The sequence below is a fragment of the Alligator mississippiensis genome, chromosome 9, assembly GCF_030867095.1.
Source record: "Alligator mississippiensis isolate rAllMis1 chromosome 9, rAllMis1, whole genome shotgun sequence".
NCBI lineage: Eukaryota > Metazoa > Chordata > Crocodylia > Alligatoridae > Alligator > Alligator mississippiensis.
Window position 1 is genome coordinate 4,693,839 of NC_081832.1, and position 12,262 is coordinate 4,706,100.

General features: G+C 39.9%; 1 protein-coding gene across 1 annotated transcript; it reads right to left on the bottom strand.

Annotated features, from left to right (window-relative positions):
* Positions 1–4,202: 4,202 nt before the first annotated feature.
* On the bottom strand, positions 4,203–11,939 carry GID8 (GID complex subunit 8 homolog). Its single transcript, XM_006258865.4, has 5 exons — positions 11,831–11,939; positions 9,744–9,873; positions 8,304–8,500; positions 7,643–7,840; positions 4,203–7,011 (listed from the first exon to the last, which is right to left on the bottom strand). Exons 2-5 carry the CDS (start codon positions 9,859–9,861, stop codon positions 6,838–6,840), a joined length of 687 nt encoding a protein of 228 aa, XP_006258927.1. The 5' UTR covers positions 9,862–9,873; positions 11,831–11,939; the 3' UTR covers positions 4,203–6,837.
* Positions 11,940–12,262: the final 323 nt, after the last annotated feature.

Genomic DNA, 12,262 nt, shown 5'->3' on the forward strand with positions numbered 1-12,262 from the left:
TCTCGGTTACTGAGATTCCTGTTTATGGGTTGACATTAGCATGTCCATTTGGAAATGCGCCTGCATGCATTTCATCTTGGAAGTTGAAGCAAATGGTTCCTCAAGTTTCCAAGGGGGAAGGTAAACAAAGGTGCAGGTGAACTCCTCCACAACAGACAGCAGCTCTCAGACTAGGGGAATTCACTGCGGTTAGTTTAAATACAACTTAGCACCCAAAATAAAAAGAATAGAACATGCATGCATGCACGCATGAGTGAGTGAATGAATGGATTTTTACCCACTTTTATTTCAGTGAGGCTAGCTTGTTAAGTTCAGATCATGCAGTCTTATTGAAAGGCTGGAGGACTGGAGTATTAAGACGGGTTCTAGGCTTCCAGTCTGCCATTAGACTCTTGTGTGGAAGCAAGGGGGTGAAATACCAAGTCTCTGAAGGCCAAACACAGGGCCATGTCTCCACCCAAAGCAAAAGGATATGAGAGTCCCTTTAGGAAGCTGAACCATCAAGACAGAGGATCTTACTGAACAGCATTTTAGGCAGGGCTACATGTGTGGATAAGAAACTGCAGGGGAAGCTTATGGATGACTTGAACAAGCCTGGCACCTGAGTCTTGGGAAAAGCAAAAGTTGTTGGGGTGGGTCCACCGTAAAAGAAGCAGGATGCTACAAGCAAGCAAAGTCTCTCTGGCTTAATTTGTCTATGAAACCAGAGCTACACGTCCCATGTAACCACACAGGGTTGCCTCAAGTACCCGATTCCTTCATTTAAAATGTAAAAACCCCTGAACTCTGACTAGCTGCTTGGGTTAAAAATATCACAGAGATGAGGTTTAGAGTTTGAGCACCTAAGGAAGGTGCTACGGTTAATGCTCAGAGACAACATCTAGAGTGGAATATGCTACAAAAGGGTTGGTTTTGCTAGTTTTAATTCCTTCGGGTAGCAATATTGAGGCAAGGGATGTACCAGACAACTCTCTTGAAAGGATGTTGACATAATACTTTGCATTACAGTAACTGGTGTGGTAATGATGAAGAGCGTATGGTAACAATTTTATTTTTTACAATGGTTTTGGGAGCATTACGTGACAGTTATGGGATTGGTAGCAGTAGGGAACGAATGAACTATTAACCACTGGGCAGAATCCTTATAATGATATTTAGATACTGTTCAAAGATGCTGATGGAGGGACTCGGTTTTTCCCAGAAGAGGGAGCTGTGTCACATAAGACAAGGTAATATCAAGAGTTTTATCAGTGATGGCAAAGGTTAGGAAATCAGATTGATACTTTTGAAAAACATAACGTGGGTTTGAGATGAATTCTAGGAGGGAAGAGAGTAAGCGAAGACCGGAAGATGCTACAAATTACATGCAAATAACCAAAGTTCAAAAGTGAGGTGTAAAAACTCAGACAGAGCTAGGGCAGGTTGCAAAAAGCAATCATAATTTTGTAAGAAGAAGATTTTTCAAGGGATAGATCAATATTTACAGGAGAAACAAAGTACAAACAGCACATATGAAGGTAGACAGGGCAGAAATTGGAAGGGTAATACAGCAAAACCGATCTAGGCATTTATGCTAGACCCAAGCACCTCATCCACCCTACACATACGCTAGAATGGAAGCTATTACTTTATTCAGCTTCTTCTAGCCTGTAATTAATCCCACATGAAAATTGTTAAGTCTTTTGTATACTTTCCATCCATTTTTTTTAAAGACATGCTTCAAGCATAGTTAGTCTTCCACTGGAAAATGTTAACCCATTGCTGACATGAACAGCTTTCACTTGCAAAATGGGAAAGACCTAGCTAGGAGGATAAGCCAGGTACAACAATCAAAGGAAAATATAGTTAACTAAGACACTGTCTATAGATGCTGGTGTGGAAGTCCAAGGAAAAGGTTATCTTATGCCCCTGTGCAGAGTCCCGAGTGCATTACAAATAAATGGAGGGTGGGATTATTAAGATTGGTTTTGATATAAGACAACTTACCTCATAGTATTAGTTCCTGCTTGGTCCAATTCCGCAATGATTGAAAGTTGTAAGTTTGTTGTATCAGTCCCCTAACTAAACTACTGATTACAATTGAGTATTCCACCTTCCTTTCAGGAGTGGGTTTTTTTCAGAATATAGGTAAGAAGTATGGGACTGGGGTAGGCCAATGTGGAGAAGTTGGACCTGAGGCTAGCCTGTACATGTTTAGAAAACCGGGCTTTGTCTCTCAAGTTCCAGCTTCGCACCATAAACAAGTGATACTTTCACTTACAAGGCTCAGTTGTGAACCAGGCCTTAAGCTCTCTCTACAGTTTTGGTAAAACTGTCTATTTCCAGCTAAAAAATTCTCTCCTTCCATCACTCATCCCCAGTACTGAAACACTTAGGCTAGAGAAGAATATGCTCCATTTGACACAAAGTTTATTGTACTTAATCTCCTTTTTTGCTGCTATATACAGTAGAGAAAGATAGGGCAGGCAAGGAAAACTGAATATTAATGTAAGTTTTTATTTGCTCTAGAACAGTAATATTCCAGGTAAAGCAACCCTTACAAATCATCACTTTCACATTAAAAAAAAACCCACTAGGAAGTACTTGTCCAGATAGAAATATTTGGATGTAACAAGCGTGGGAACTTTTTTGACCCATTTATGACAATTTACACACTGGCTTTGTATCACTAGCTCCTGAACATGATTGGGTTAGTACAAATGTGTACTCAAGTACCAAACTAAATCCATGTATATGGATAGGGGCAACAAATGTTTTAAGTGGCTTCCTCTGATGACAGATGATTTATTGTCATGATGATACTACCACTGGGGAGAAAACACCCCAACACTCTCCTGGCTCTGTACGTAAAGGGACTGCTCTGGTTAAATGTGGCTGCTTCATACCAGCCTAAGGACTCTACATGTTAATAGCTGCTGGCTTGTTTTGAAAAGGCTGGGCTGTATTGCTGCAAATACTTACTGGCTGCATCACTTCTTTAAGATGTAGAACTCCCAGAAAGGATTTTGAACCCACGTGGAGTTGCTTTGCAGCCATAACAAGCAAGGGTGTTCTAGCCTGGAAGCCAGTTGAGGAACAACAGGACCAAGTTAAGACTAGGTCCTGGCAACGAGTAAGGGCATTCCTAAAAAGGCTGCCTGCAGGCTGGGGCCATCAAGAAAATCTGTGACACAGACTGCTCTCCAACTTAATGTCTTCATGCTAGAAGGTATTTTGAAATAAGCTGAGGCAAAACACAATTTTAAAAACATAGTTTAACTTGCACTCAACTATACAAACCAGAGAGATTTTACAAAAAAAAAAGCTTGAACAAAAAGAAGCATTTGGGACAGTACAACTGAAGAACAAATGTCAGTGCTATCTTCATGTTTGGTTAAAAAAAAAAAAAATTTCATATGCAGCCACACACACACACACACACACACACACACACACGCACGCACACACTTCATGTGCTTGGGCTGTTGAAGTTAAAATTGTGAGAGTGAGACATTACTCGAGACGAGATTCCACCTCAGTTTGCTTTTCAGATAGCTTCCTACTAATGAGTTATGTCTGCTTCTCCAAGAGTTCAAGACAAAAATTCCATCCTTACGTTCTCCTTCATAGTGGTTTCCAGGCAACAACTACCAGTTCTTCCCTGGTAATGCAAGAGGTTAGACAGCTCTGTAAAGAGTACTTTGGAAGAAAAGCTCTTCTCTTAGTATTTCACATATATAGAAATCCATCACTTCCTGCCCTTCATGGATGGCTCTAATGTACAACAGACGCAAGTACAAATGTACCTTTCCAATTGGACTGGCAAAACAGAAATATAGTAACTACCAAGAGGTAGAAATAACTAGGCAGCTTTATCACTCTGAGAGGTGTAAAGTTTATCTCCTAATCAGAATATACTTGCCAAAGTTTTTTTCTCTTTCTTTCTTTTTTACAAAGGACAAGGTAGGATATTCCACAATGATGCAATTACTTTATGTTCACAGCATTAATGCAAAAAAGCCTTTGTTTTTGGCAAGGAAGAGGGTAGGAGAGGGGTGAGTGAGTAGCTCCTGACATTTCATTACTACATGTTTGCCGCCACTGAGTTCAGAACAAAGCATAGATGCTGCCACGCCATTCATACAAAAGTTATTTGTACCTTCTTAATGATATGTAAAGTGGAACAAAAATATACCTGTATATATTTTACACTAAGAGCAAACTGATCGAAGTGGCATTTAATGTTATTTGTCAAAGTGGTTATCTAACAATAATGGGGTTAACAAAAACCCATTCATTAGTAGTCACCAAATAAGACATTTCTCATGCATATGACAAATTCATTCGTGTATTGACAGAGGTCTGTTTACTGTGTACAATATTTCCATAAGTTACGTTTCACAGCCCCTACCATTCCAGAATATTTCAAACAGATAATATATTATATTTGTATATGCAAACTATTTTATATACACTAATATAAAGATCCTTAGAAGTACCATTATGACTACCTTTATGCTTTCTGTAAAATGCATAGCTTTCAAATATTTTCTTGCAGTTACCAAAAACTTTACAGATTAAAGCTGCTTATCAATGTGGCATGTTCATAAAAACAAAGTGAAATAATCCTATACTAAAATTTTATATTAAACCCCCTAGAAAAACATGTTTATTTTTAATGGAAAAAAACCAAGCTAGTGAAAATTCAAGTAATCTATGCTCAGTATCTGCCCAATATACTCTAATAATTAATGGAGCATTTTAAAAGTATAGTGAACTTCTCAGCCAGGACTGCAGTACTGCATTTCTCATGGAGAAAAATGCTAGTCATGCCACAAAAATGCACTTTCCATTTCATCCTGGAGAAGCTTTAGATGAGATTCAGCACACAAGGGTCAGATGGGAGAAAAACTGTCAGTTGTACATGAAGAAATTAAATCTAGTTCCAGTTTCATTTTTGCAGTTTGTTATTAAACAAGGTTATATTAACCATACAGATTATTGCAAACAGAGTAATATACATGGTCTTTAAAAAGCAACTGACTGAAAACAAATTTACATCATAGACATTTAGGTAAGCTGTTAGAATAATCAACCAGGGTGAAGTAAAGCCTACCCATTACAGCAGGTGGGAGCCATTGATAGCTCACTACTGTTTTGTAGGGATTATAAAATAATTGTGCATGGTGAATGCCTCGGTGGCAAAACGATCAGTAGTAAAAATGGGACAGAACCATAGTCTCCTTGTTACACCCATCATCTAGCTTATCCCTGGTGTTCTGCATCTCTCTAACTGCTTTACAGACAACTGTCTCCCCAGAAAATAGCTATACAAGTAAACAGTGTTCACAGTAATGCAATGAGTAACAGATTTTGTTAGCTTGTTTCCCTAAATCATATGTATCTGCAAAGCTTTATACAGTTAAATGCGTAAGTATTCCAGTAAAGTAAGTGAAAACTAAGTTTAATTCTACAGGGTAATAGCTACCATACATGACTAGAGCATCTACGCTATGTGACTGGTATGACATAATTCATATTGTATTGCGTATTGTGATGTTCTGCTATTTCCTCCAAGCTGGTCTTTGTTCAGCAGTTCTGCAATAACTCAATACCATTTGCAACAACTCAATACACTGTTTTACAGGATCTAGCTCTTGATTTGGCAAGATTAGTGCTAAATACTACTGAATATACCAGTACACCATGCTGTAAAAGTCACACATACGGCAAAACCTTCTATACCCAGATGAAAAAAAAACCAACCCAAAACGATCAGGGCTTCACATGTAAGATAAGAATTATTGTTATAACTTTCCTAACTGGAGAGGGGAAAAAAACAACCAATATTGCAGGGGAAGATGAATTCTATCTCTTGGAACAGATATGGAAAAAGGTTTTACAAACAACTGTTCTGTTTAGCCAAGGCATAAGATGCAAGAATAACTAGCCTTACAAACGACATCCCTTATAGTTAAGAGCCAATCTGCAAGTAGAAAGGCAGATTCTGTACAAAAGCTGACGCTCAATCAAGCCTACAATGGACCTCAATCTCTGGGGATTGCATCACATCCTTTGTTTACAAAAGGCTGTAGTAACCAGCTGACATTGTAACAATGTCTAAGGTGGACATTTATACAGGGAAATAAATCCCTCATCAAAAACCCCAGTTACTAAATATAATGCAACGCCTGCTTTGAAGAGGCCATTCTGGTCTTTCTTGAAATTAAAAAGAAACTTATTTCCAGCAATACTTTTTTTGTAAAAAGGTGGGTCACTGATCCATTGCAAACATAACTCTCACCATATAAAGCACCAGAGTCAGAAACAAGTCCTTAAATTATGATTTACAAGTTTATACACTATTTCCTAGGCAAGACATTGACCTTAAGTTATGTTTATAGATGAAAATTGGCCAGTAGTTAGTTTTAAGGGGAATACACGTCTGCCTATAACTTAAAGTAGAAAATATTCACTGCTCTATATACATTTCAAATGGGAGACAGTTAAACTTAACTGAATTGTTGCCAATATAACTGGTTGGCCACTAAACTAAGCATCAGTAGCCAACTAGAATCCTTGAGTACTGTACTCTTAAAAATGTTGTTTCTGTTCCTGTTTAGTTGTTTTTTTTAAAAATGTATTATAGTGCATAGCCTAAATCAGACTTTCCAAGAGATACAGTGCCTTTCAATGCAGTTTTGCAGCATTTAAAAGGGATTCTCCCTTTAAATAAGATGTTCATTGGAAAAAAAAATCTGAATTGAGTGCTGTACTGTAGTAAAAATATGTCAGTCACAGACTGATATAAAGTATACTGTGCAGAACTTAAACTGCTTGGTGTCCATCTGCACACATTTACTTGGGTTCTTCAATTGTCCCCTTGCTGAGGTCTGTCATTTTGGGATATTTGACTTTCTTCTGGTCCAGCTCATTCTGCGCCCACAGTAGTAATTTCAGTAATTTGGCCAACTTGGGCGTAGATTCACGGTTTTCATAGTCTAGAACAGCTTGGTTAACTTCACTCCATACCTGGAAAAGAAATACTGAATTTAGTAGTAATTCTCTAGATTAATTGACAGAGAATGCCCAACATACATGATGTGCTGCTCTCATGATCTCACTCTGTGTGGCTTTTGAGTTCCAATCAACCCCACCCCCAAAAAAACCCACAAATCAAGTACTGTACAAAAAAGTCCCAGATAAAAAACCCCAAAAAACTCTAGAGGTAGCAGCAGCAAGTCAAGGAGCTGATCAGAATCAACAAGCTCAAGGGATTTTATAAAACAGCAAAGTGGTTTTGGTTTGCATTTGCAAGAGACTAGAAAGCCGGTTAAAGGGAAATTCACTCCTACTTTTGAATAAAGGAGCTGTGTAATGGCATGGTTTCCAACACTTTGAAATTTACAGTGGACAAAAATTAAGAGGTAAAACAAAAACTCTGCTATTAAGAGAGGGGCAAAACAATAATGTAATATGGAGTATTTCACATGACCTGAATTCATGCGTATTTCAAAAATATTGCTATCATAACAAGTTTTGCCACTAGAATTCTATTCTGTGCATAAGTTTTTACATTTAAAAGTACTTTGTACAAAATCTGAAATCCCAGCTCTCACAGAGAACATGCATGGGAAGAGCTTCTCATCTGAGACAACTGTACCTTCTGTCTTTGCATCATGTTGAGCAAGTCTCCAAATGGTGATTCTTCAGGATTATCAAAAGCCAGCAGTGCCAGGGTGCGCTCCATTTCTGTCAGGCATTCTCTGCTTTCCTCTCCTTGTTCTGCCAACTGAGTCTGGGCAAATTCCAAGGCTGCTTCTGTCTCACGTTGCCGAATCAATTCAATCAAATGCTGCTGCTGTACGTGAAAGAGAAAGCAAGATTTTTCTATGTACTTGTTGGGTAAGTGTTTAATGTATAGGGACTACTGCATTATATACCAACACTTTTAAAAGTGGTATTTCCGAGCATTGAAATTCCAATTGCATTCCTCGTTCGACAAGTAATAGTAAAGCTAGCCCTATTTTTCAGAAGAGTTTTGGAATCTTCTGAAACCTTTTCAAAGAAAACTTTCGTGTACAGTGCTGCCAGGAAACATGATTAACCAATGGCAATTGGAGAGTTTGTAAAACATGGTTAAGTTGAACGTGACTGCACTCCATGCCACAAAATTCCCCTTGCAGTTAATGTATGAAGACAGACTTTTAAAACTGCAACCCACTGCGTATTAGAAAGCTCTTGCAATTACAACTTTTCTTCGCCACCTCCAGGCTTTTCCGGATACAAAACAAATTCAGCATTTGCTCACCACTGGGTCTTACCTGCAAATGAAAGTAAAGGTATCTGTTTGTATCCAGCAGTTCTGGGTGAAGACTGTTTATCAATGCAATGGCTTCTTGAATCTGTCCTTTCAGTATCATTTCTCGAATTTTTATCCTTTCATCCAGAGTCTCTAGGTCAACACTGGGCTCAATTCCAGACTCCATTCGAAACTTCTCTGCTGCCTCTTTAAAGCCCTCTGTAACAAAAACATTTCACCTCCAAAATCTAATAAACCAACTTTTTCAAACATGTACAAAGGCCCCCAATTTTATTTGGAATCTTTTCAATCGAGTAAGAATTTTTGTAAAAAAAAAAATTGAAATTAAAAAAAAAATTAACTTTTAGGTATCTGAGACAGAGAATGAAATTAAGATAGTATTTTTTGAAAGATTTCACATTTTACATCCTAAATTCTATGTCATTTCTAAGGAGTTGAAGGGTAGAATTAAACCAAACCAAACCAAAATGTCTTCAGAAAGCTTCTGCTAACCCCATATCTGAAAACAGAATGGCAGTCATAGGTAGGCTTGCTTATTCCTTGCCAGAAAAGACCTTAGCAAAAGTTGGCATTGACTTATTTAAATATCTTTAGTAAACATATATTAAAAAACCAAGAGAATGTGTACTCTAGTTTGTACACTACACAAGTTTCTTGTTCACCAGTGGGGAAGTGAAAGAAAAAAAAAAAAGACCCTGATCAAAACCATATAGCTCTGACTTACACACACATACAAGTGATTCATGGCTGAACATTTAATTGTTTTCCTATCACTCAGATTCTTGTTGCACACGGACATAAATATGGGTGTAGACCGGCTGTTAATGGCTCCACCCTGGTACAGTTTGCCAAGAGACTGCATGTCATAACTGCCAAATTCTGAGGGGATTTTGTCCCTCTCAATTTAAAGTTCAGTGTCTGGATGGCAAATTTGATACAGAAGCTTATAAGGATAAAAATGTTTAGGAGATCAGTGTCCTCTTGCAATTATGTTCAGTCAAATTAGCTAAAGTTGGTTTCCAGTAGTCTCTTTTGCTTTGTGATGAAAGGCACAATTCAAATTAAACTGGTAGGGAACACCAAAATTTTCCGTTTTTATAAAAACAATGTGATATTAAGCTCTATACAACTTGGGGTAATGACATATTCCAAAGCAGAAGGGCCATAAGAGACATAAAATTATTACAATTAAAAAGAGATGGGAGATCTCAACATTATATCCAAAGCCAACACATTTTATTTTTGCTCAAAAGAACACTAGCAAACTGATATATTGCTAAGAGAAACCACAGCAAATACTGGTGTCTGCTATATCAATTAATGCCACCCAATTAATAATACATTTCAATAAAACTTCATTCATTTTTATGATGTTTGATGCACAGGATCTGATCCAGAAGAGTCCACCCTCCTAAATGTAATACCCTCTGTTCACCATTACCTGTAACAAGGTAGTTCATGATAAGGCGGTTCATATCTGCTCTCTGGATGTGCAAATTATTGAGTTTTTCCATCCATTCATCTTTTGTGATTTCATCAGGTTTTTCTGCATAGCTCATTCTGAACTCTCACTGTAAGGAAAGGAAAAGCATTTTGGTACAAACACGTGCAAGGCACAGACTTTCACATGCCTTCAAGAACACCTGTTACTAATAAAGAGCAATGGCTCAGAAAAAAAGTTACAGATCTGAGGCTGAAACGCACTTATTCTTGATCACGAGCGGATTATTTGACGCGGTCACTAACGCGCCAGAGTGCTGAACTCAAGCTGACTTTTAAACTACCTGCTTCCCAAGGGGTCTTCCAAGTAAACATAAAAGCCACAATCGTGTGATGACAAGGCTCTTTGGGTAAATATGTTACCTTATATGAGGAAGCAAAACTCATGGCAAAGGCGATATGTTTTATTAGACCAACTCGATATTTGCAAAAAAAAATTATTTATTCACAAGTTTCGGACACAGGCGATTGCAAAGATGATAAAAGTTCTCCTAGGTAGAAATGAAAATTCATATCTTTTATTAGAGAACTAGATAGACAGCAAAGTTGTTCTTTGCAAAATTTTGGGTACAGACATCCCCGAAAACTTGCAAAGAACAATCTTCCCAACTACTTATTTATGATCTCTTTTATTAGACCAACTAAATAGTTGGAAAATTATTCTTTCCAAAATTTGGGGCACAAACACCCCTGAAAGCTTGCAACGAACAATTTTTTTCAACCGTTTAGTTGTGATCTCTTTGATTAGACAAGTAAATAGCTGGAAAAAAATGAATATTGGAAGCTTGCAGGCACCAATACCCTTCTTCAAGGATAAGGGCACTAACAAACTCACCCTATGCTTCAAGAAGGATGTCTGTACCTAAAAGCATGCACAAAACAATTTTTCCAACTATTTAATTGCAGTGTCTAATAAAAGATAGCTAAACAGTTGGAAAGTTGTTCTTTACAAGCTTTTGGGCACAAGCACCCCCCCGAAAGCTTGCAAAGAACATTTTTTCCAACTATCCAGTTGCAATCTCTGTTATCAGAGCATCTAAATAGTCGGAAAATATATTCTTTGCAAGCTTTCAGGCACAAGCACCCCCCGAATGCTTGCAAAGAACATTTTTTCCAACTATCCAGTTGCAATCTCTTTTATCAGACCATCTAAATAGATGGAAAAGATATTCTTTGCAAGCTTTCAGGCACGAGCACCCCCCCGAATGCTTGCAAAGGACATTTTTTCCAACTATCCAGTTGCAATCTCTGTTATCAGAGCATCTAAATAGTCGGAAAATATATTCTTTGCAAGCTTTCAGGCACGAGCACCCCCCGAACGCTTGCAAAGAACATTTATTTCCAATGATTTAGTTGCGATCTCTTTTATCAGACCAACTAAATAGTCGGAAAAACTGTTCTTTGCGAGCTGCCGGGCACAAACGTGCTTTTTCAAGCAGAGGGAGGGTCTGTTGGTGTATCTCTATGCTTTTAGAGGGGTGTTTGCGCCCGAAAGCTTGCACTGAACAATTTTTTCCAACTATTTAGGTGTGATGTATTATTAAAAAAACAAAAAAAGCAAGACTTGGAAAGTTGTTCTTTGCAAGCTTTTGGGCACAGGCGCCCCCTGGAAGCTCGCACAGGGCAATTTTACCAAGGATCTCGTTGGTTTAATAGAGGAGATGGCCTTTACCCGAGCAACCTCGGTCTCTGGGCGAGCACCAGCACCCCGAAACGCTCCTGCCGGGCGGGCGGGCGGGCGGACGGATGGATGAACCCGCCGGAGAAGGCCGGTGCCCTGCAGCCCCTCCCCGTGCACCCGGGCTCGTGTGGGAGCCTCCTCCATGCACGTGCAGCAGGTGTAAGAGGAGCTTCCGCTGCGTGTAGCCCTCAACACAACCAGCCACGACGGGCAGCGCCGCCCCAGGGCCCGGCTGGGCTGGGGGAGGCTGGGCCGGGCCCGCGCTGCCCCAAGGCCTGGCTAAGGGACGTGGGGGGGGCTCCCCACCGGCCACGCTCCTCCCCCCGGCGCCCCCGCCGCCATCTTACCGCGCGGGCCGCGCCGCCGGCTCCAACGCACACGGCTCCCACCCGCTCCGCCGCCTCAGCCGGGCCGCCAGCGGCAAGTCTCGCGAGAACGGCCCGCTCCGCCAATCAGAGCGCAGGGGTGCCCGCCCACCACACCGGGAAGAGGAAACTCACAACCGGATGTGGGTTCGTACCATCGAGGTGACACGGGGGAAGGGCAGAGCGGACACTTTAGGGATCATAGAGAGTGAGGCGAGAGTAGGCTCAAAGGAGAACTCAAGGGGGGGGGGGGAGAAACAAAAGGCGGACAATGCGCATGCGCTGCTGCCTGGCTCTTAGCTGCGCTCAGGCCCAGTGTGGCCAACAGGGGTTGAGCATGGTCGTGTTTGCGCCATCGTTGCACCCGTGTACGGTTCATAATAGTCAAAACGTTCAAATAATGATAAAGTTGTA

Bases quoted from the DNA above. Each gene is read 5' to 3' on its own strand.
- GID8 (XM_006258865.4), bottom strand. From the start codon at position 9,861: ATGAGCTATGCAGAAAAACCTGATGAAATCACAAAAGATGAATGGATG. The intron at 7,841-8,303 runs GTAAGACCCAGT...TTTCACGTACAG, and splicing joins ACCTTTACTTTCATTTGCAG to CAGCAGCATTTGATTGAATT. The intron at 7,012-7,642 runs GTACAGTTGTCT...TTTCTTTTCCAG, and splicing joins ACATGATGCAAAGACAGAAG to GTATGGAGTGAAGTTAACCA.